Source organism: Oncorhynchus nerka, linkage group LG7 (genome assembly GCF_034236695.1).
Source record: "Oncorhynchus nerka isolate Pitt River linkage group LG7, Oner_Uvic_2.0, whole genome shotgun sequence".
Lineage (NCBI taxonomy): Eukaryota > Metazoa > Chordata > Actinopteri > Salmoniformes > Salmonidae > Oncorhynchus > Oncorhynchus nerka.
In genome coordinates, this window is record NC_088402.1 from 45,344,616 (window position 1) to 45,368,726 (window position 24,111).

General features: G+C 41.3%; 2 protein-coding genes across 2 annotated transcripts; both read left to right on the forward strand.

The window, feature by feature from the left end:
* Nucleotides 1-5,900: 5,900 nt before the first annotated feature.
* On the forward strand, nucleotides 5,901-7,346 carry LOC115132587 (protein S100-A1-like). The gene is made up of 3 exons (XM_065021070.1): nucleotides 5,901-6,078; nucleotides 6,257-6,327; nucleotides 7,200-7,346. The coding sequence occupies exons 1-3, from the start codon at nucleotides 6,000-6,002 to the stop codon at nucleotides 7,335-7,337; spliced, it is 288 nt and encodes a 95-aa protein (XP_064877142.1). The 5' UTR covers nucleotides 5,901-5,999; the 3' UTR covers nucleotides 7,338-7,346.
* Nucleotides 7,347-14,216: 6,870 nt separating this feature from the next.
* Nucleotides 14,217-16,349, forward strand: LOC115132764 (protein S100-A1-like). Its single transcript, XM_029665505.2, has 3 exons — nucleotides 14,217-14,291; nucleotides 14,487-14,653; nucleotides 16,135-16,349. Exons 1-3 carry the CDS (start codon nucleotides 14,234-14,236, stop codon nucleotides 16,270-16,272), a joined length of 363 nt encoding a protein of 120 aa, XP_029521365.1. The 5' UTR covers nucleotides 14,217-14,233; the 3' UTR covers nucleotides 16,273-16,349.
* The last annotated feature ends 7,762 nt before the right edge of the window (nucleotides 16,350-24,111 follow it).

The window sequence follows — 24,111 nt, forward strand, 5'->3', positions numbered from 1 at the left end:
CCAGAAAATATAAAAAACTATTAGCCTATATCGAATCTTCCATTCCTCTCAAAAAATTTAGAAAAGGCTGTTGCGCAGCAACTCACTGCCTTCCTGAATACAAAACAATGTATACGAAATGCTTCAGTCTGGTTTTAGACCCCATCATAGCACTGAGTCTGCACTTGTGAAGGCGGTAAATGACCTTTTAATGGCATCAGACAGAGGCTCTGCATATGTCCTCGTGCTCCTAGACCTTAGTGCTGCTTTTGATACCATCGATCACCACATTCTTTTGGAGAGATTGGAAACCCAAATTGGTCTACATGGACAAGTTCTGGCCTGGTTTTGATCTTATCTGTCGGAAAGATATCAGTTTGTCTCTGTGAATGGTTTGTCCTCTGACAAATCAACTGTAAATTTCGGAGTTCCTCAAGGTTCCGTTTTAGGACCACTATTGTTTTCACTATATATTTTACCTCTTGGGGATGTCATTCGAAAACATAATGTTAATTTTAACTGTTAACTATGCGGATGACACACAGTTTTACATTTCAATGAAACATGGTGAAGCCCCAAAATTGCCCTCGCTAGAAGCATGCGTTTCAGACATAAGGAAGTGGATGGCTGCAAACTTTCTACTTTTAAACTCGGACAAAACAGAGATGCTTGTTCTAGGTCCCAAGAAACAAAGAGATCTTCTGTTGAATCTGACAATCTTAATGGTTGTACAGTCATCTCAAATAAAACTGAAGGACCTCGGCGTTACTCTGGACCCTGATCTCTCTTTTGAAGAACATATCAAGACCATTTCAAGGACAGCTTTTTTCCATCTACGTAACATTGCAAAAATCAGAAACTTTCTGTCCAAAAATGATGCAGAAAAATTAATCCATGCTTTTGTCACTTCTAGGTTAGACTACTGCAATGCTCTACTTTCCGGCTACCCGGATAAAGCACTAAATAAACTTCAGTTAGTGCTAAATATGGCTGCTAGAATCCTGACTAGAACCCCAAAATTTGATCATATTACTCCAGTGCTTGCCTCCCTACACTGGCTTCCTGTCAAGGCAAGGGCTGATTTCAAGGTTTTACTGCTCACCTACAAATCATTACATGGGCTTGCTCCTACCTATCTCTCTGATTTGGTCCTGCTGTACATACCTACACGTACGCTACGGTCACAAGACGCAGGCCTCCTACTTGTCCCTAGAATTTCTAAGCAAACAGCTGGAGGCAGGGCTTTCTCCTATAAGAGCTCCATTTTTATGGAATGGTCTGCCTACCCACGAAAGAGACGCAAACTCGGTCTCAACCTTTAAGTCTTTACTGAAGACTCATCTCTTCAGTGGGTCATATGACCCACTGAGTCTGGCCCAGGAGTGGGAAGGTGAACGGAAAGGCTCTGGAGCAACGAACCGCCCTTGCTGTCTCTGCCTGGCCGGTTCCTCTCTTTCCACTGGGATTCTCTGCCTCTAACCCTATTACAGGGGCTGAGTCACTGGTTTACTGGGGCTCTTTCATACCGTCCCTAGGAGGGGTGCGTCACTTGAGTGGGTTGAGTCACTAATGTGATCTTCCTGTCTGGGTTGGCGCCCCCCCCCCCTTGGGTTGTGCCGTGGCGGAGATCTTTGTGGGCTATACTCGGCCTTGTCTCAGGATGGTAAGTTGGTGGTTGAAGATATCCCTCTAGTGGTGTGGGGGCTGTGCTTTGGCAAAGTGGGTGGGGTTATATCCTTCCTGTTTGGCCCTGTCCGGGGGTGTCCTCGGATGGGGCCACAGTGTCTCCTGACCCCTCCTGTCTCAGCCTCCAGTATTTATGCTGCAGTAGTTTATGTGTCGGGGGGCTAGGGTCAGTTTGTTATATCTGGAGTACTTCTCTTGTCCTATTCGGTGTCCTGCGTGAATTTAAGTGTCCTCTCTCTAATTCTCGCTCTCTCTTTCTTTCGCTCTCTCGGAGGACCTGAGCCCTAGGACCATGCCTCAGGACTACCTGACATGATGACTCCTTGCTGTCCCCAGTCCACCTGGCCGTGCTGCTGCTCCAGTTTCAACTGTTCTGCCTTATTACTATTTGACCATGCTGGTCATTTATGAACATTTGAACATCTTGGCCATGTTCTGTTATAATCTCCACCCGGCACAGCCAGAAGAGGACTGGCCACCCCACATAGCCTGGTTCCGCTCTAGGTTTCTTCCTAGGTTTTGGCCTTTCTAGGGAGTTTTTCCTAGCCATCGTGCTTCTACACCTGCATTGCTTGCTGTTTGGGGTTTTAGGCTGGGTTTCTGTACAGCACTTTGAGATATAAGCTGATGTACGAAGGGCTATATAAAAAAATATTTAAAAAATGAAATTTAATTTGGAACAAGCTGCAACAAACACTCAAGCTGGACAGTTTCATCTCAATCTCTTCGTTCAAAGAGGGTCACTCTTACTGACAGTTGAGGCTGCTTTGTGTGATGTATTGTTGTCTCTACCTTCTTGCCCTTTGTGCTGTTGTCTGTACCCAATAATGTTTGTACCATGTTTTGTGTTGCTACCATTCTGTGTTGTCATGTGTTGCTGCCTTGCTATGTTGTTGTCTTAGGTCTCTCTTTATGTAGTGTTGGGTGTTTTGTCCTATATTTATATTTCATTTAAAAAATAAAAATGATCCCAGGCCCCATCCCTGCAGGATGTCTTTTACCTTTTGGTAGGCCATCATTGTAAATAAGAATTTGTTCTTAAATTACCCTCACCCATCTCTTTCCCCTAACCAGACTCTCCCTCCCTCTTGATCTCTGGTGTGTGTGTGTGTGTGCATAAATATGTTTGAAATAATTTTTGTGACCAAAAAGAAATGGGCATACAGGAAGGGTCACCTAGTGACAACACCCAGCTTCAGTCAACACCCTTTTCGGTCTACACCCTTTTCCCTCTCAATCTGCTCCAGGCATGAGCAACATATGCGGTTGCTTAGGCCCCAAGCTGCTAGGGGGACGCAACCCCCCCGAAAGATTTGTATTTGTTTTTACTCAGTCTGGGTTTCAGCTTACTGTTGCGAGTTAGAATAGCAGAATACACAAGGTGCAAGTTTGACATTTGGTTCTGCATCAGCAATGTTTCTCTTGTTATGTCAGTCACTGACAGCCACTCAATTAGCCATGTCAGCTAACACTTTTTAGATTGGTACACTAGTCTAGCCAGCTATCTAAATTTGTAGTAGGCCAAATCATGGCCGAATACCAACAAGGCACGTGCCCAGGGGCCTGACCTCCAGGGGGCAAAATGAGTAGAATTGCATATAGTTTGTCACAAAGTCTCGCTTAGGGCCTCCAAATGGCCCTGCTCCTAACTCTTTCCCACTCTTAATTTCTCTATGGGTCATCAGTGTATGACTCACACATGACATTCAATGGCTCTTTGAGCCTCATTGTGCTCCTCTACCCATGGCTTAACCTTTGATAGAGATCATTTGTGCTGCTTATCATGCATGAGGGTTCTCTATTTGTATAACTCCGATGATATTAAACTAAATGTCACAACCAAACAAGTTCAACTTGAATATCTACAAGGTCAGAGAGAGAGACAAACAGCCAAACCAAACTGCTCATACCCAAGATAAATATTTGATACACTAAAACCTGAAGGCACTGTTGCCGAAACGCTGGTTATTAGGTTTAGCCAATTGTTGGGAACATACATATATGCAACTTTCTTTCTTTTTATACTACAAAAACCTTGTGCAACTGTCATGATTTCCCTGGTGTTTTGTGCCTTGCAGAAACATTTAATTAGCTGTGAATGGCATTTATCAAATATCTTTTGCAACTCACTTTTTGTAAGCAGCTAAAGTTGTGGGAAAGTGGCTTTGTGTAGTGAGCCTAGCGTTCAAATGGAGAATGTCATGAGAAGATGTCAGAAATGTTTCTCACAGGAGGAACCTCACCAGTGGCACAATGCCAACAATACATGTGTTGATATTAAAGGTGTCCCAAATGTAAGATCCATACCATCTTCCTTCTCCTTTATCATCAAATGAAAAGTGAAATTGGTATCCCATAAAAACATCTGTCAAATTGAAGCATCCACCTGCGAGGATGTCAAGGAGGTATTCACAGTGCGCAACTTCAAATAGGCCTATGGTACATCAAGGGAACCGTAGCCTACTGTTCAGATCCGTTAAATGGAAACTAAAATCTGGAAACTGACTGTTGGTCCAAAACCTCACACATAGCCTTAATATTAATAATTTCTTGCAGTAAAATTATACACAAAATGTAGGCAACATCTTTACTCGAGCGGAGAAATATGAGAGAATGTGAAAGCACAGTCAGATACTGTCAGTAGGGGTGCTATCTTGAGCAGCATCATAAAAGCAGGTAGTATTTCAATTCAACCAGATATATGCCTCCAATTCAAACTGAAATCTTATCAGAAACATGTTGGGTCATTTTCACAGCTTTGTATTTCCTTGCAACCGGTCAAACTGATATAATTTGGAAATTTTGTACTGAAAATCTTTTCCACATTGTTTTTTGTTATTGCATTTTCTCCCCAGTCCATAAATGTCTTACTTCATGAAAGAAACAGATCACAGAGAACTGTACCGATGTCAACTAGTTTGAAGCATACAATCTATCTATTTGTGACAATCTGGTGAGCAAGGGTTTATTTTGTCTTCTAGGGCAATGACATGACTTTTATTGATGAAATGGACCATCCAAAAGTTGTTTTTATGCCCTCTAGTGGAATATCATTGTAATGACAGATTACAGTACTATAAGTGAAATATTTAAAATAATGTTTTAAATGTGGTTGTTTGGAACTGCAGCGATAAGGGGAACATGATGAAATGTCAGAGTTCTCTATCTCTCCAATTTCATTCCTTTCTTTTTCTCTGTCTTGCTTCTCTGCCCTAACCCTCACCCCTCTCTTTCCCCAAACCAGACTCTCCCTCCCTCTCTATCTCTGGTGTGTGTGTGTGTGTGTGTGTGTGTGTGTGTGTGTGTGTGAATACACGTGTTAGACAATTTGCTGACCAAAAAGACATGGGTATATAAGGAGGGTCACCTAGCAACAACACCCAGCTTCCTAATAAATAAAACTTTTCGGCCTACACCCTTTTCCCTCTCAATCTGCTCCAGGCATGAATAATTGTATTTGTAATAATTGTATTTGTATTTATGTGACAAATAACAATGTCACAGGCCAGGTGCTCTTCAATAGAAGCTCCCTCAGTCTCTCCCCGTCTGCACCTGACAGATTCTCCTATTCTACACACGGCTAAGACCGACAGGAAACTCAGGAGAAACAGAATACATTCTTAGACAATCTTAAAAGATAATACAAGGAAGAGGTGAGGGCCCTGGCGGGGTAGTGCCAGGAAAATAACTGCTCCTTCAACATAAACAAAACGAAGGAACTGATCGTGGACTTCAGGAGACGGCAGAGAGCATTGCTAGCTTGGATATTTCTTAATGATTTTCTTTACATTTTGGGGATTTTCATGTATTGTAAGGTATTACTGCACTGCTAGAAGCATAAGCATGTAGCAGCACCTGCAATAGCATCTGTAAATACCGTATGTGTACGTGACCAATACAATTTGATAATAGCATAGTAGGGTAGAAAGCAGGAACTTGCAAAATCATTTTTTTTAAATGCTTTAGGGTTAGATATCGTACATGAATGTCATTTGGAACAGTAATCAACATACGTTGCGTGACTGGAAAGAATCATTAACAAAGGTTATACTGTACATTTATTTACAACACTACTGTGTCCAAATACTTGGAATGTCTCCAACTGTTCATGCATTTAAACAAGAGTTCAAGTCAGTAATATGTGTGATATCATTGGTCTGAGTAAACTTATCAATTAGACATGTCTATGTCTATTCTTCATTTTGTAAGTGCTTACTTACATAGTCCTCTTCATTCCTGTAAAGTACATAAGGCCTTCCACATGTAAGCTACTTGCCTAGTACTTATAATAGTTTCTACCCCCAGGATCACCATCACCGTCACCGTCAGACACCATGGCACAGCCCACATCTCTGGAAGCCTCCCTGGGAGCTCTCATCATGACATTCCACAAGAAATCACTTTCAACGAAGAGTATCCATTGCGCTAGCTAGCAGATTGTAACGGGCTAATGTGATGCTCGCAGGCCTGAGCAATTCCAGTCCCTGTGGGCTTGATTGGTGTCACACTTTCCCCCTATCTCTAGCAAACACACCTGATTTAAACAAATTGCCTTTTTAACTGAAGATGATTAGTTGATTATTGGAGTCAGGTGTGTTAGGGCAAAAGTGTAACACCAATCAGGCCCCTGAGGACTGGAGTGCCCAGGCCTGTGAGAGTACTGTTTGGCGTAGCATAGGGAATATTCAACAAACCATCCTTAACGATACGATCTTTTTTCTCCATTCGGCCAAAAATGTCAGTGTCCAGTTGCAGGTGGTTTGTTTCAATTTAGAAAATGCTCCGTTATTAAAATAAATGTTTTGCTCCATGAAGTAAACTGAATGTGCTTGCTACTATTAAGCATATTTTTTATTTTTAAATCTAGGACTAGGCTTGATCTGTATGACTAGAAGTCTATGGTATCTACTAGCATGCTAGCAGTTCCTGTAAGGGCTCAGGTCCAGACCCAGATGCAGACACGGGAGGAAAAACACGCTGGTTGACTTGAACCAGACAAGACAAACTAGCACAGAGAGACAGGAAACACTGGGATAAATACACTGGAGAAAATAAGCGACACCTGGAGGGGGTAGAGATTCTAACTAGCATTACCGCAATGACTAGAAACCTATGGTATCTACTAGCATACCGCAATTACTAGAAACCTATGGTATCTACTAACCAATAGAAATTGGTTCAACAAGTTCATCTAACTCTGGGTTCTTTGATAAAGGGCTTCAAAGCCAAAATCCTGAAGTATTCCTTTAAGTGTGTTGTGATTTGAATAAAAACTATTTAATTCTTGGTTCGATTGAACTTTGACTGATTCTATATTGCATGGAGTCTCAACCACTCAGTGCGAATGACAATTAAATACAGAAATGTTAAGGTATTGTGTCTTTCTTTACTTGTGATCTGACTCCATTAAAAATCTGTCAATGTGCCCTTGAGCAAGGCACTTAACCCTAATTGCTCCTGTAAATTGCTCTGGATAAGAGCATTTGCTAAATGACTAAAATGTAAATGATCCTATATTACATTTGCATGAGCAGAAGGGTAGTCCTGAAGTAGATGACCTGATGACGATGCTGGACCAGGATGCTGACGGCTCCGTGGACTTCAAGGAGTACATTACCCTGATTGGATCCCTTGCCTACGCATGCAACTGTGCCCTGGTGAGGAGTATGTGATTGGATGTAAAGACCTGTCTGCTTCCATCTGCTTTGTACGGTGTATTACATTACATTCTACATTAATAAATGTCTGTTTATTTTTTAATTTGGTTGTTCGGGTGTTTATTTTGTGAGTTTTTTGTGTGAACAAGGGTTTTGTGAATAGGTTTTGTAGGATCTTAATTTAATCAACCTGTTCCTGGAGAACCTTCCTGCAATGCAGTGTGTATATTCAGTCAAAATCAGATATACATGTTTCACATTTTCAGCAAAACATGCACATTATTCTTTGACATTGAGTAACTAACTAGCCAACAAGTTTGTCGAGTAGGCTAGACAGGGTGCTTGTTGAAAAAGTACTCCTATTTGTGCAAGCAGGTTGTGAAGGACTGACAGCCAGGGGATTGAGTATATACCTCCCTCGGAAATTAAAGCATAAATATCTAAAATCAGACAAAAAAAATCCTGCACCCCTGTCGAAAAATCTTTCCACAGTCTGTGACTGTAGCCTACAAACCCCTTTTTCTATATTAGCGGGTTAGCTAATGGAAACGTCACATGAAAATAATTTAAAATAGATTCTCATGCCACATGTTCTTATGTTTTCCTGTACATTTAGATACATTTGAGAAAAGCGGTAATGTATATTTGGCAGCTCCACATATCAACACTGCATGGTTAAATAGCAAATAGCAATCTACCTCTACAACCACCATGTAAAGCGATCCTAATGGAGGGGTGCAACAGTTTTATTGTGCGACATTGAAACTTTTGGATGGTTGGGTCCATTTCTTCAATAGAAGTCATGTTTTTATGCCCTCTAGTGAAATATCTTCAATGACAGATTACTGTACTATAAGTGAAAGATTTCAAATAGAGTTTTAAATGCGGTTGTTTGGAACTGCAGCGATGATGGGGAAGCTGATGAAATGGCAGAGATCTCTTTATCTCTCCCATTTCATTCCTTTCTTTTTGTCTGTCTTGCTTCTCTGCCCTAACCCATTCTGCCAGTCACATTCTGTTAAAGGTCCCCAAAGCACACACATCCATGGGTCTTTCCTCTTTTCAGTTCGCTGCAGCTAGTGACTGGAGCTACAGCAAGCAAGACAGAGAAAAAGCAAGCTTCCAGAAAATTGGAACGGAAATGGCGCCACACCAAACTGGAAGTCTTCAGACTAGCTTGGAAAGACAGTACCGTGCAGTATCGAAGAGCCCTTACTGCTGCTCGATCATCCTATTTTTCCAACTTAATTGAGGAAAATAAGAACAATCCGAAATTCCTTTTTGATACTGTCGCAAAGCTAACTAAAAAGCAGCATTCCCCAAGAGAGGATGGCTTTCACTTCAGCAGTGATAAATGCATGAACTTCTTTGAGGAAAAGATCATGATTATTAGAAAGCAAATTACGGACTCCTCTTTAAATCTGCGTATTCCTTCAAAGCTCAGTTGTCCTGAGTCTGCACAACTCTGCCAGGACCTAGGATCAAGAGAGACGCTCAAGTGTTTTAGTACTATATCTCTTGACACAATGATGAAAATAATCATGGCCTCTAAACCTTCAAGCTGCATACTGGACCCTATTCCAACTAAACTACTGAAAGAGCTGCTTCCTGTGCTTGGCCCTCCTATGTTGAACATAATAAACGGCTCTCTATCCACCGGATGTGTACCAAATTCACTAAAAGTGGCAGTAATAAAGCCCCTCTTGAAAAGGCCAAACCTTGACCCAGAAAATATAAAAAACTATCGGCCTGTATCGAATCTTCCATTCCTCTCAAATTTTTTTGAAAAGGCTGTTGCGCAGCAACTCACTGCCTTCCTGAAGACAAACAATGTATACGAAATGCTTCAGTCTGGTTTTAGACCCCATCATAGCACTGAGACTGCACTTGTGAAGGTGGTAAATGACCTTTTAATGGCATCAGACCGAGGCTCTGCATCTGTCCTCGTGCTCCTAGACCTTAGTGCTGCTTTTGATACCATCGATCACCACATTCTTTTGGAGAGATTGGAAACCCAAATTGGTCTACATGGACAAGTTCTGGCCTGGTTTAGATCTTATCTGTTGGAAAAATATCAGTTTGTCTCTGTGAATGGTTTGTCCTCTGACAAATCAACTGTAAATTTCGGTGTTCCTCAAGGTTCTGTTTTAGGACCACTATTGTTTTCATTATATATTTTACCTCTTGGGGATGTCATTCGAAAACATAATGTTAACTTTCACTGCTATGCGGATGACACACAGCTGTACATTTCAATGAAACATGGTGAAGCCCCAAAATTGCCCTCGCTAGAAGCATGTGTTTCAGACATAAGGAAGTGGATGGCTGCAAACTTTCTACTTTTAAACTCGGACAAAACAGAGATGCTTGTTCTAGGTCCCAAGAAACAAAGAGATCTTCTGTTGAATCTGACAATCTTAATGGTTGCACAGTCGTCTCAAATAAAACTGTGAAGGACCTCGGCGTTACTCTGGACCCTGATCTCTCTTTTGAAGAACATATCAAGACCATTTCAAGGACAGCTTTTTTCCATCTACGTAACATTGCAAAAATCAGAAACTTTCTGTCCAAAAATGATGCAGAAAAATTAATCCATGCTTTTGTCACTTCTAGGTTAGACTACTGCAATGCTCTACTTTCCGGCTACCCGGATAAAGCACTAAATAAACTTCAGTTAGTGCTAAATACGGCTGCTAGAATCCTGAGTAGAACCCAAAAAATTTGATCATATTACTCCACTGCTTGCCTCCCTACACTGGCTTCCTGTCAAGGCAAGGGCTGATTTCAAGGTTTTACTGCTAACCTACAAAGCATTACATGGGCTTGCTCCTACCTATCTCTCTGAATTGGTCCTGCTGTACATACCGACACGGTCACAAGACGCAGGCCTCCTAATTGTCCCAATAATTTCTAAGCAAACAGCTGGAGGCAAGATTTTCTCCTATAGAGCTCCATTTTTATGCAATGGTCTGCCTCCCCACGTAAGGACGCAAACTCGGTCTCAACCTTTAAGTCTTTACTGAAGACTCATCTCTTCAGTGGGTCATATGATTGAGTGTAGTCTGGCCCAGGAGTGGGAAGGTGAACAGAAAGGCTCTGGAGCAACGAACCGCCCTTGCTGTCTCTGCCTGGCCGGTTCCCCTCTTTCCACTGGGATTCTATGCCTCTAACCCTATTACAGGGGCTGAGTCACTGGCTTACTGGGGCTCTTTCATACCGTCCCTAGGAGGGGTGCGTCACTTGAGTGGGTTGAGTCACTGATGTGATCTTCCTGTCTGGGTTGGCGCCCCCCCTTGGGTTGTGCCGTGGCGGAGATCTTTGTGGGCTATACTCGGCCTTGTCTCAGGATGGTAAGTTGGTGATTGAAGATATCCCTCTAGTGGTGTGGGGGCTGTGCTTTGGCAAAGTGGGTGGGGTTATATCCTTCCTGTTTGGCCCTGTCCGGGGGTGTCCTCGGATGGGGCCACAGTGTCTCCTGACCCCTCCTGTCTCAGCCTCCAGTATTTATGCTGCAGTAGTTTGTCGGGGGGCTAGGGTCAGTTTGTTATATCTGGAGTACTTCTCCTGTCCTATTCGGTGTCCTGTGTGAATTTAAGTGTCCTCTCTCTAATTCTCTCTTTCTCTCTTTCTTTCTCTCTCTCGGAGGACCTGAGCCCTAGGACCATGCCTCAGGACTACCTGACATGACGACTCCTTGCTGTCCCCAGTCCACCTGGCCGTGCTGCTGCTCCAGTTTCAACTGTTCTGCCTTATTATTATTTGACCATGCTGGTCATTTATGAACATTTGAACATCTTGGCCATGTTCTGTTATAATCTCCACCCGGCACAGCCAGAAGAGGACTGGACACCCCACATAGCCTGGTTCCTCTCTAGGTTTCTTCCTAGGTTTTGGCCTTTCTAGGGAGGTTTTCCTAGCACCGTGCTTCTACACCTGCATTGCTTGCTGTTGGGGTTTTAGGCTGGGTTTCTGTACAGCACTTTGAGATATCAGCTGATGTACGAAGGGCTATATAAAAAAATATATAAAAAATTGAAATTTGATTTGGAACAAGCTGCAACAAACACTCAAGCTGGACAGTTTCATCTCAATCTCTTCGTTCAAAGAGGGTCACTCTTACTGACAGTTGAGGCTGCTTTGTGTGATGTATTGTTGTCTCTACCTTCTTGCCCTTTGTGCTGTTGTCTGTACCCAATAATGTTGGTATCATGTTTTGTGTTGCTACCATGCTGTGTTGTCATGTGTTGCTGCCTTGCTATGTTGTTGTCTTAGGTCTCTCTTTATGTAGTGTTGGGTTATCTCTCTTGTTGTGATGTGTGTTTTGTCCTATATTTATTTAAAATGATCCCAGGCCCCATCCCTGCAGGATGTCTTTTACCTTTTGGTAGGCCATCATTGTAAATAAGAATTTGTTCTTAAATTACCCTCACCCATCTCTTTCCCCTAACCAGACTCTCCCTCCCTCTTGATCTCTGGTGTGTGTGTGTGTGTGTGTGTGTGTGTGTGTGTGTGCGTGCGTGCGTGCGTGCGTGCGTGCGTGCCTGCGTGCGTGCGTGCATGTGTGTGTGTGTGTGTGTGCATAAATATGTTTGAAATAATTTTTGTGACCAAAAAGAAATGGGCATACAGGGAGGGTCACCTAGTGACAACACCCAGCTTCAGTCAACACCCTTTTCGGTCTACACCCCTTTCCCTCTCAATCTGCTCCAGGCATGAGCAACATATGCGGTTGCTTAGGCCCCAAGCTGCTAGGGGGATGCAACCCCCGCCCCCCACCCGAAAGATTTGTATTTGTTTGAAATTTGGTTCTGCATCAGCAATGTTTCTCTTGTTATGTCAGTCACTGACAGCCACTCAATTAGCCATGTCAGCTAACACTTTTTAGATTGGTACACCAGTCTAGCCAGCTATCTAAATTGGTAGTAGGCCAAATCATGGCCGAATACCAACAAGGCACGTACCCAGGGGCCTGACCTCCAGGGGGCAAAATGAGTAGAATTGCATATAGTTTGTCACAAAGTCTCGCTTTGGGCCTCCAAATGGCCCTGCTCCTAACTCTTTCCATTTACATTTACATTTAAGTCATTTAGCAGACGCTCTTATCCAGAGCGACTTACAAATTGGTGCGTTCACCTTATGACATCCAGTGGAACAGCCACTTTACAAAATCTTTCCCACTCTTAATTTCTCTATGTGTCATCAGTGTATGACTCACACATGACATTCAATGGCTCTTTGAGCCTCATTGTGCTCCTCTACCCATGGCTTAACCTTTGATAGAGATCATTTGTGCTGCTTATCATGCATGAGGGTTCTCTATTTGTATAACTCCGATGATATTAAACTAAATGTCACAACCAAACAAGTTCAACTTGAATATCTACAAGGTCAGAGAGAGAGACAAACAGCCAAACCAAACTGCTCATACCCAAGATAAATATTTGATACACTAAAACCTGAAGGCACTGTGTTGCCGAAACGCTGGTTATTAGGTTTAGCCAATTGTTGGGAACATACAGTACATATGCAACTTTCTTTCTTTTTATACTACAAAAACCTTCTGCAACTGTCATGATTTCCCTGGTGTTTTGTGCCTTTCAGAAACATTTAATTTGCTGTGAATGGCATTTATCAAATATCTTTTGCAACTCATGAATGTGTTGCAAAAGAATGTCATGAGAAGATGTCAGAAATCTTTCTCACAGGAGGAGAAATGCCAACAATACATATGTTGATATTAAAGGTGTCCCACATGTAAGATCCATACCATCTTCCTTCTTCTCCTTATCATCATCATCAAATGAAAAGTGAAATTGGTATCCCATAAAAACATCTGTCAAATTGAAGCATCCACCTGCGAGGATGTCAAGGAGGTATTCACAGTGCGCAAAACCATTTTGTGATTTTATTTGTCCATGGGAAAAAGTGCAACTACATGAATCCAGCCAAGGGCGTACATTTGAATTCAGTGTGTATTTGAAATATTAAAGGGATAGTTCACCGAAGTTACAAAATGATTACGCACTACTTATTAGAAGCAATAAAACTGTAGGTTTCATTTTGATAGGGGTGAGTAATTATGAGGGTTTTTAAATCTCATGGTTTATCATCAGTCACATTAGTCCTTCAGCTCTTCAGATGACTTAGCCAAGTCATATTTATACTGTTGTATAATCAAAACAACAGTATAAACACATACTCTCTTAGTCACTGGGCTAAAAGTTTAGCATTTCACTGTTAGTCTACACCTGTTGTTTACGAAGCATATGACAAATAACATTTGATTTGACTTAAAAAATGCCTGTTTTAAATGACGGTTAGAGAGGCTGTGCTTTTAATGACACCACTATAACAAACCATAAACAGGATAAACTAAAATATAACCTGATCTGGATTGCAAGTATTTACTGCAAGACAAAGAGAGCATGGACACACCCTGCCATTCAATGAAATGCCATGGACAGTGTAATAGAAAACAGACTTTCAATGAACTTAGATATCTTAAACCATTTACCATTCTCTCTATATGCAGTTGTTGTTGCATGATACATGCATGATATATGAAGTCATACTGTTCACAAAAACGTAAGAGAGGACAAGGAATGTTTTGTATTCATTTGAGTTGCATGTTATGCAACTTTAGTGTATAGACTACTACTATTAATCACACAAACGCTATTAAGGCTAAGGATGATGCTATTAATATGGACAATACTTTTTTAGACAGCGAATTCTACAGAGATTTTTTTTTTGCTAAAGCAGCTACCATGAAAGGTCAGGTCACACAGGGACATGCAGGAAGGGCGTAGCGTAGAGAGAGAGGAGGGAGAGGAGAGAGAGGAGGGAACAGGGAAGGGCAGAGAGAAGGATGGAATCAAGGGGAGTGTCACAGGCCAGGTGCTGTTCTATATATGTTCCTACCCTTTCCACCCCCCCTGCACCTGAAAGATTCTCCTATTCTACACACAGGTAAGACCGACAGGAAACTGAATACATTCTTAGACTGAACCTTAAAAGATAATACAGTAACTGTTATCAATTTAACATGTCTATTCTTCATTTTGTAAGTGCTTACTTACATAGTCCTCTTCATTCCTGTAAAGAACATAAGGCCTTCCACATGTAAGCTACTTGCCTAGTACTTATAATAGTTTCTACCCCCAGGATCACCATCACCGTCAGACACCATGGCACAGCCCACATCTCTGGAAGCCTCCCTGGGAGCCATCATCATGACATTCCACAAGCACGCTGGTACTGGAGATGCCAAGACCCTCAACAAAAAAGAGCTAACCAACCTCATCAAGGCAGAGCTGCCCAACATCGCTGGGGTGAGTCATTGCAACACCTCGGGCCAGTTTCCCGAACACAGATTAAGCCTATCGTCCTGGACTAAAAATCACTTTCAATGAAGAGTATCTATTAAGGTAGCTAGCAGATTGTAACGGGCTAATGTGATGCTCGCAAGCCTGAGCAATTCCAGTCCTTGTGGGCTTGATTGGTGTCACACTTTTCCCCTATCCCTAGCAAACACACCTGATTTTTAAAAATTGCGTTTTTAACTGAAGATCATGATTAGCTGCTTATTGGAGTCAGGTGTGTTAGGGCAAAAGTGTGTGCCCAGTCCTGCGAGAGGATAGGTACTGTTTGGCGTAGCACAGAGAATATTCAACCAACCTTAATTTAGGCAATTGTATCTTTCTCGATTCAGGCCAAACATGTATCTTCAAAAATGTCCGTGTCCAGTTGCAGATGGTCTGTTTCAATTTAGAAAATGCTCCGTTATTAAAATAAATGTTTTGCTCCATGAAGTAATCCAACAATGTGTACGCCACCGTCTTTTATTTTTCAAATCTTCTCTCATTGATCGAGACCGATGAGTGTCATCCTAACACTTTGGGGTGGACCCACCTGTCTCAATCAATGAGAAAATATTTGAAAAAGACAAGATGGCGACGAACACGTTGTTAGATTACTTCATGCAGCAAAACTTTATAATTCCGGATTTTATCAATTCAAACAAACCAATTGGACTCTGACAGTTTGGCCGAATTGGTCGAAAATTCTCTGTGCTACGCCAAACAGTAGCTATCCAGCAACGGATAATGGAATATCACATTGGCCCGTTTCGATCTGCTAGCTACCACTGAGCATTCTTTTTAAATCTAGGACTAGGCTTAATCTGTATCTGGGAAACTGGCCCCTCATGAGATAGTAAATGCTATTCTAATGCCACCTTTTATTGTTAAAGAGATACTTCAGGATTTTGGCAACTAAGCCCTTTATTTACTTTCCCAGTGTCCGATTATCTCATGGATACTATTTTTATGTCTCTGCATCCAGTGCGAAGGAAGTTAGAGGTAGTTTCATTAGCAAATTCTAACTAGCATTACCGCAATGATTAGAAGTCTATGGTATCTACTAGCATGCTAGCAGTTCCTTTAAACTGTACGCAGAGACATAGAAATTGTGCCAACGAGTTCATCTAACTATGTGTTCTAGATAAAGGTCTTCAATGCCAAAATCCTGAAGTAACCCTTTAAGTGTGTTGGGATTTGAATAAAAACAATTTAATGCTTTGTTTGATTGAACTTTGACTGATTCCATATTGCATGGAGTCGCAGACATTCAGTGCGAATGACAATTAAATACAGAAATGTTAAGGTATTGTCTTTCTTTACTTGTGATCCTACTACATGAAAAATCGGTCAATGTGCCCTTGAGCAAGGCACTTAACCTCCTAAATTGCTCTGAATAAGAGTTGCTAAATGACTAAAATGTAAATGATCCTATATTACATTTGCATGAGCAGAAGGGTGGTCCTGAAGTGGATGACCTGATGACGATGCTGGACCAGGATGCTGACGGCTCCGTGGACTTCAAGGAGTACATTACCCTGATTGGATCCCTTGCCTACACATGCAACTGTGCCCTGTTGAGGAGTATGTGATTGGATGTTAAGACCTGCCTGCTTCCATCTGCTTTGTACATTACATTCTACATTAATAAATGGCAGTATAATTTTAATGTGGTTTTTCGGGTGTTTACTTTGAGTGTTTTGTGTGAATAAGGGTTTTGTATGTGGAAGAATGTTTTTCACATAGTTGCACTGGTTATCTGGTAGATGACTGAAACTGTTTACGCCATTTCAGGTCACAACTTGCAGACTTGTTTACGTGTTGCTGTGCGTTTTGTTGCCAACCTTACTTTGCTACCTGACAACTTTACAGTTTTTACTTTTTTAATTACCGTTCATCCTTTCCTACACTGAAATTACCCTTGCCTAACGATTGCATCTGAAGCTGAGCTTGCAGCACAGCTATCCTAGCCGCAAGGCGATCGTTCTCCTGTATATTATGAGTACAGCGACTACAATTAGAAGGCATCATGAATGCTGGGGAGTATTTTTGAACTAATAACGTATTATTCTTTTGTTTTTGCTCAATCTGATTGGGTGGGCTTGGCGGGGCCTGGCTCCCCAGTGGGTGAGCCTGTGTCCACCAGGCCTATGCCCCTGGCTGCTTATAAGGCAAAAGACCCAAACAGAGATCAATGTTTGGAAAGCTGATTGTTTCGCATGCGTTTATGAACATTGCAATCCCACCTGTGTGGCTAACAGGGATGTTGGCTACTACCAATGACATGTATACTGATAAAATATTATTTTTGAACTGAAGAATAACATTCATTCCTATGGAGGACAGGTCATTCTAATGAGAACCAATATGGCTTCAGGGCCTCTCATTGACCAATACATAGCATCAGCAATCTAGTGTTTATATAGATCATTGGCTAGGCCTACTACAGTGCTCTTTTTATTCTGTTTGTGAAGCAGTAGCAATTTCCTATGTAAAATATCTGATTAATTTAATTGCAATAAATGATTTTAGAGACCACTCTTTTTAAACAGGGTTTATTGTGCATGGTGTGACTACTGCAGCCCTTCTCACCACAGCCCCATTATATTACATACCGTGTATAGCAGAGACAGAGGCCCCTGAAATAAAGGAAGGTTGGGAGACATCTGGGCGCTCGGGGAGTCACATTAGCGCATCATCTGGCAGCATTTGGAACAGTGTGTGTATTTTCGTGGTCGTTTCCATTTAATTTCATTACAAATTCAATGTCTCTCTTCCATTTGGATTCATTTTTCTATCGTGAACTGCTATAGCCCTACAGTACGTGCGTGTGTCCAGTTTCAGTAATCTTATCACTCAAAACCGATGCCATATTAGGGCTAGGCCTACTCCATCTAAATAGCAGTTATGATTTTCTATTTTGCAGTATTTGCCTTTATGGCACCTTGCATTTTTGTGATAGTAACGGTAGGGGTACCATGTATAATTCATCGAAGGAGGCAAGAGTCGGATTTGAAAACGCTCACTTCTATGATGGATGCTCTGGTTCGTATTAGTGAGTATACTGTGTCTGTGGTCATGTCAGCGTGTTTTGTCTGTGTTAACATGTTTTGTTATAGCCTATGACATTTTACAGGCTGATGATGATGCACGCTGGCAGTAAAGCCAAGGCTACCAGAAACAGATTGCTACCATTTTTTTTTCAGGTGTCTGATTTGTCAGCATTTTTGCCCTGTTGGACCACTCTTATTATGCTTTATATACTCACAACAACATTCAGCACTCAATGCAATACCTCATGTCATTCCATTCCAACATTTAACCCAGCGCAATGTAACACATTTATATTTTTAATATGATAGCCCTATAGGCCTATCTATAGGCTATTTAAATAAATAAAAAGCTATAGCCTCATCCTGCCCATCATCACACCATTCCTCTACATTGAATGTGGTCATTCATTTGTTATGTTAGCCTAAATAGTACTCAACCTAGACCTAAAGGAAACAGGCATGTTTTAAATACACTGAGTGTTCACCTTCCTAATAAGTTGCACCTCAGAAGAGCCTCTGTTCATCGGGGCATGGACTCTACAAGGTGTCGAAAGCGTTCCACAGGGATGTTGCCCAATGTTGACTCCAATGCTTCCCTCAGATGTCAAATTGTCTGGATGTCGTTTGGGTGGTGGACCATTCTTGATACACATGGGGAAACTGTTGAGCGTGAAAACCCCAGCAGCATTGCAGTTCTTGACACACTGAAACCGGTGCACCTGGCACCTACTATCATACCCCGAATGGAATGTTCCTTTAAGCCTAGTGCACACCAACTGCCTTTACGGAAATCCATTAATTTCAATGGGAGGCAATCTGCACTGCTGCGACTCATCTGCCGGACTAGGTTGCAGTGTATGAAGTGTGTCGCATGCGTGGAATTTTTCCAACTTGCTTTGCCATGCTGTATCAGAAACAGAAGTAGATAAACCACAGAAGAAGGTGCTAACGTGTAGTGTGATTATTTTTGTTGTGATGCGGTGCATGGTTTGCGACAGTTATGTACCGTATGGCAATGTAATGATGCAGCCTGTGATGTAGTGGTAAGAAAATAGGTGGGTAATGTCACGCTGGTATAAAGGATTTGGAGACAGGCACAGGAATACACAATAGGGGTTTTTAATATACACAAAACAAACACGTATACAAAAACACTGTACCCAAACAAAAGAGCGAGGGTAAACCTTGTTGAACAACACGGGCTGATAACCATAATACACAATTTATAAAGCACGCAGTATAAGCGCTGCACCACCTAGTAGGTACTCACACAACCAAAGGACATGGGAACAGTAACTGACAGAGGGAACAGAGGGCACATATATAGCATACTAATCAGGGGAAATGGGAACCAGGTGTGTGTAATCAGACAAGACAGTCTGGGGTTTATGACAATGAAACCTGTTCAGTGAAGCCTAGAAAACCGGTGAGTAGACCTTCGGAACTGGAGAACAGAATGAGCGTTACAGGTAAACTCTGATCGAGGTGAAAAAAGTAACACACCCTATACTTTCAATGCATTTTTTCACAAAAGGTGGGTTAACTGTAAAAAAAAAAAAAATGTAATTAAATAAACGGTAGGTAGCCAAGCTAAAGCTACGTAGTGCTCGCAGGCCACTACACATAGACAACTACCCACAATCACAGGTGGGAAAAAGGCCTGCCTAAGTATGATCCCCAATCAGAGACAACGATAGACAGCTGCCTTTGATTGGGAACCACACTAGGCCAGAAACAAAGAAATAAAGAACATAGAATTCCCTCCCAAATCACACCCTGACCAAACAAATAGAGACATAAGAAGGCTCTCTAAGGCCAGGGCGTGACATGCACTTAGAGTTTGGACTTCTGTTTTGAAGCTATAAAACTGACAATTGTTCATTTTTGATTAAAAGTACTGATGATGGGTTTACTGTTGTTTGTATGTGTTGTATGTGTGTGCTTAGCGTGACTTTCACCCTGATATTAGCTACTAGGTAGCTACTAGGTAGCTACTTCACGCGCACCTGCGCATAATCAGACTCACCTGGACTCCATCACTTCCCTGATTACCTTCCCTATACATGTCACTCCCTTTGGTTCCTTCCCTAGGCGTTATTGTTTCTGTTTCAGTTTCATGTCTGTGCGTTGTTTGTGTTTTTTGTTTTGTATTATGTTGCGTTTATTTATTAAAACACTCCCTGAACTTGCTTCCTGACTCTCAGCGCACATCGTTACAGTACTGTAGATATGTGGTGGAGTAGGGGCTTGAGGGCACACAGTGTGTTGTGAAATCTGTGAATGTAATGTTTTTAAAATGTTATAAACTGCCTTAATTTGGCTGGACCCCAGGAAGAGTAGCTGCTGATTTGGCAGATCCAATGGAGATCCATAATACAAATACCCTTCACTACTCCACTGATCGCTGATGACATTTCAGTGATGTCATTTCAGTAGCTTTGACACAACCTGGTCTTTTCAACTAATCTGTGAGCTAATGAGTCAGTGTACAATTTATAGTGTATGCGTGTGTGTGTGCCTTGAAGGAAGCAATAAGCACATGGACATTCTTTGGAAAGACTGTATCGAAGGCCTGTCAATCAAAGCAACAGCTGGGCACCAGAGAGGAGAGTGGAAAACGAATAACAAGAATGTTGCTGTTGCAGCTAGCTCTCAGTCTCACATCAGAATTAGATGTTCATCCATGTTTCTCAAACGTCAAATTTCAAAGTGTTTAAGGTTAAGTTTAGGTATTAACTCGGAATGGTTTGGCATAGGCTTAAAACAAAAATCTAAAAAACAACTTTCTATCTCTGGATTTGAACTTGCAACCTTTGGAATCAGAGGCTTACACCCATCCACAATACCCTTCCACAACACCCTAGCAAAACCAAAACCTACTTGAAGGTAAGTGCCTGGTTTCCACGGCAACTCCCGACGTCCTCCGACATGAAAGGACATTGAATACTTACTTGTATCACCGGTGACCAGGCTGGCTGTTGACCATACCACTATGTGAAGTGCTTATGCAAGGAGAATTAGGGCTCCTGAAGTGCAGACACAGATAGCAATAGAGACATAGGCACATTTCAAAGCCAAGGGGTAATATATGTTTGATGTAACAGAGAGTTTGCAGTGGGTCTTTGAGATTGTAATCTATAGTCTATACTACCTAGCCCAAAACAAGTGACAGATGGGCATCTGCACTATATCCAGGTGATGAGGATGATAGACATTCTCTGTATAAAGATTTCCCAATATGTTTAAATAATCATCTTATTTCTATATTGATTGATACCAGGGTTGGGATGTCGTGGAAATTTCCTCTATTTACCAAATCATGGGAGCAAACCACACACACACACGTCAGAGTTAGTTATAAAAGTCCATCTTTAATTATATGAGCTCTTATCACAATCCTGTGACTCTCAGATAAATTCAGTGTCTCCCCAGTGAATTTTCTGAGAGTCCCCTTACAATGCAACTGAGTTCCTTTAATAGCAAAAACACACATAGTCAGACAGCATAGACATAATTCATCGTTCAGCTTTGTCTCCTTCCCCAAACCCCAGAACCATAAACCAAATCCTCCATATCAACAGGCATATATCAAATTGTCATTTATATACAACCCACTCTAAATACAAACTCCTGGACAAACTCACGGATAGGAGGTGAGGCTATAGGTTAAGATAGAAACAACAATAAGAGGGAGCATAGAATGATTCCAGACACTGCAACCCCTCCTTTCCCCACTGGGAAAGGTAGGGAGTATAAGATATGTTTACACATGATGACACTTTGACCTCTCCCCTCTCATGTGGCCCATGCAACTTAGTCCTGACATAGAACAGATAACTGCCAATGGCCACCACTATAGTACAACCAAATACATTCTTATGAGAAGTAACTTACACACATTTGATGAATATTAAACATCTTACAAATGTTACCAACAAATTCTGATAATTCCACGACAGGGGTCAATTCCATTTCAGCTCAGTCAATTCAGGAAGATTGTAAGGAGTAGGTCTGTTGGTGATGTAGTAGTAGTACTATTGTAGCAATTGAGTTATGAACTTTATTAGACCAACTATTGTTGACTATTATTTTTATGTCATTTCACAATTTAGATACTTATGTTTCACCTAAATGGCCTAAGAGTCACTTCGAGATTAGGGACATTTGGCTCCTTGTCGACAAATAGTTTTTCTAATTACACAGTTAGAGTACAGAAGGGGGAAAAATAACAAGTAAAGAAGGAAAACGATATTTGCCTTTTTGTCTCGTCATATTGGATGACATCCACTGATGCAAATGCACCACACATTCTCAAGCCTTCTCTCCATAGGCTAGACGTGTCTTCATAGTCTTCACAAAATCCCTTCTTCTTTAAAAGTTCAAAGTTTGTCTAAGAATTACATACATATTTTTCTAAACAAAAACAACACAAGATATGACTGATAAATTACAAACGCGTGCATTACAAACAAAATATCTCCTCTTGAGATGTTGCCTGTTGGCAAGGTTTTCGGTTCTTGGGACAGGAACGCGGTTGCATGCACTCTCATTCATGAGCATGCTGTTCTAAAGACACATGCAAAGAATCAGTTTTGTCCAGGTCTCGAAACAAAGAGGCGACCCAGCTAGCACATTTGGTTCCTTGAATGTTGTGGTTATGTTACAGTGCCTTGCAAAAGTATTCATGCCCCTTGGATTTCTTCACATTGTGTTACAAAGTGGGATGAAAATGGATTTAATTGTAATTTCATTGTAAATATTATTTAAAGATTGATAGAAATTAAATAACTAAAATATAGTCAATACATGTAATAAAAGCCTTTGGCAGTGATTACAGCTGACCTGTGCGTCTTCTTGGGTAAGTCCCTAAGAGCTTTACACACCTGGATTGAAAAATATTATCTACATTATTATCTTCATCATTCTTCAACCTGTTGGGGATCATCACTAGACAGCAATTTTCAAGTCTTGCCATAGATTTTCAAGCAGATTTAGGTCAAAACTGTGACCTGGCCACTCAGGAACATTCACTGTGGTAAGCAACTCCAGTGTAGATTTGGCCTTGTATAGTAGGTTATTGTCCTGCTGAAAGGTGAATTTCTCTCCCAGTGTCTGGTGTGAAGCAGACTGAAGCAGGTTTTCCTCTAGGATTTTGCCTACACTTTGCTACATCCAGTTTCTTTTTATCCATGAAAACTCCCCAGTATTAGCCGATGTCAATCATACCCGTGATGCAGCCACCCCCATGCTTGAAAATAAGGAGGCATTTACTCAGTGACGTGTTGTGTTGGATTTGCCCCAAACATAATGCTTTGAATTTAGGCCCAAAAGTGTATTCCTTTGCCATGGTTTTTAATGCATTTATTTTAGTGCCTTGTTGCATAGGCCTCTGCTCCCGAGTGGCGCAGCGGTCTAAAGCACTGCATTTCAGTGCTAGAGGTGTCACTACAGATTCTGATTCTATTCCAGGCTGTATCACAACCGGCCATGATTGGGAGTCCCCTAGGGCGGCGCACAATTGGCCCAGCGTTGTCAAGGTTGGGGTTTGGCCAGGGTAGGCTGTCATTGTAAATAAGAATTTGTTCTTAACTGACTTGCCTACTTAAATAAATAAAAAATTACTCTGTCATTTAAGTCATTATTGTCGAGTCACTACAATGTTGTTGATCCCATCCTCAGTTTTATCCCATCATAGCCATTGAACTCTGTAACTGTTTTAAAATCACCAATGGCTTCATGGTAACAGCCCTGAGCAGTTTCATTCCTGTCCTGCAGCTCAGTATATAAGGATGACTGTATCTTTTGTGTGTCTGGGTGGTTTAATACATAATCTACAGCATAATTGTTAACTAGACCATGCTTAAAGAGATATTTAACGTCTTATTTGTTATTGTTACCCATCTACCAATCACTACCTTTCTTTATGATGTCAACCCCTATTATTTCACACAGTGTGAGTCCATGTAACTTGTTATGTGATTTATTAATTAAGCCAAATTTTACTCCTGAACTAATTTAGGCTGAATAATTATGCAACAACTATATTTTAGTGATCTAGTTTGTATTATTATTTTTTTTAAATGTTTCTTGCAGAGTATTTTGAGTAGATTGTTGACAACAAAAAAGACAATTAAATACATTTTGCAGCACAATAAAATGTGAAGAAATCCAAGGGCTATGAATAGTTTCCAAGGCACTGTATATTTTTGGTTTAACATTGATTTTGGGAACGAAGCCATAGGTTTCCTGATCAGTAAACCCAAACATTTTTTAAACCTTCTGAGAAAAGAAGTGAAAATGTTGCCTGTTCTGGGAATGTTTCATTTTAGATTGCAGGGAGGTTCTGAGAATGTTATACTCTGCTTCCTTTAAAGTTTC

What these genes read in the sequence shown, in the direction of transcription:
- LOC115132764 (XM_029665505.2), top strand. Translation starts at nt 14,234, where the DNA reads ATGTTCCTACCCTTTCCACCCCCCCTGCACCTGAAAGATTCTCCTATT. An exon ending in TTCTCCTATTCTACACACAG is followed by an intron (nt 14,292 to 14,486) that starts GTAAGACCGACA and finishes TTCTACCCCCAG; the next exon opens with GATCACCATCACCGTCAGAC. An exon ending in AGCTGCCCAACATCGCTGGG is followed by an intron (nt 14,654 to 16,134) that starts GTGAGTCATTGC and finishes TTGCATGAGCAG; the next exon opens with AAGGGTGGTCCTGAAGTGGA.
- LOC115132587 (XM_065021070.1), top strand. Translation starts at nt 6,000, where the DNA reads ATGGCACAGCCCACATCTCTGGAAGCCTCCCTGGGAGCTCTCATCATG. An exon ending in GAAATCACTTTCAACGAAGA is followed by an intron (nt 6,079 to 6,256) that starts GTATCCATTGCG and finishes TATTGGAGTCAG; the next exon opens with GTGTGTTAGGGCAAAAGTGT. An exon ending in CCCAGGCCTGTGAGAGTACT is followed by an intron (nt 6,328 to 7,199) that starts GTTTGGCGTAGC and finishes TTGCATGAGCAG; the next exon opens with AAGGGTAGTCCTGAAGTAGA.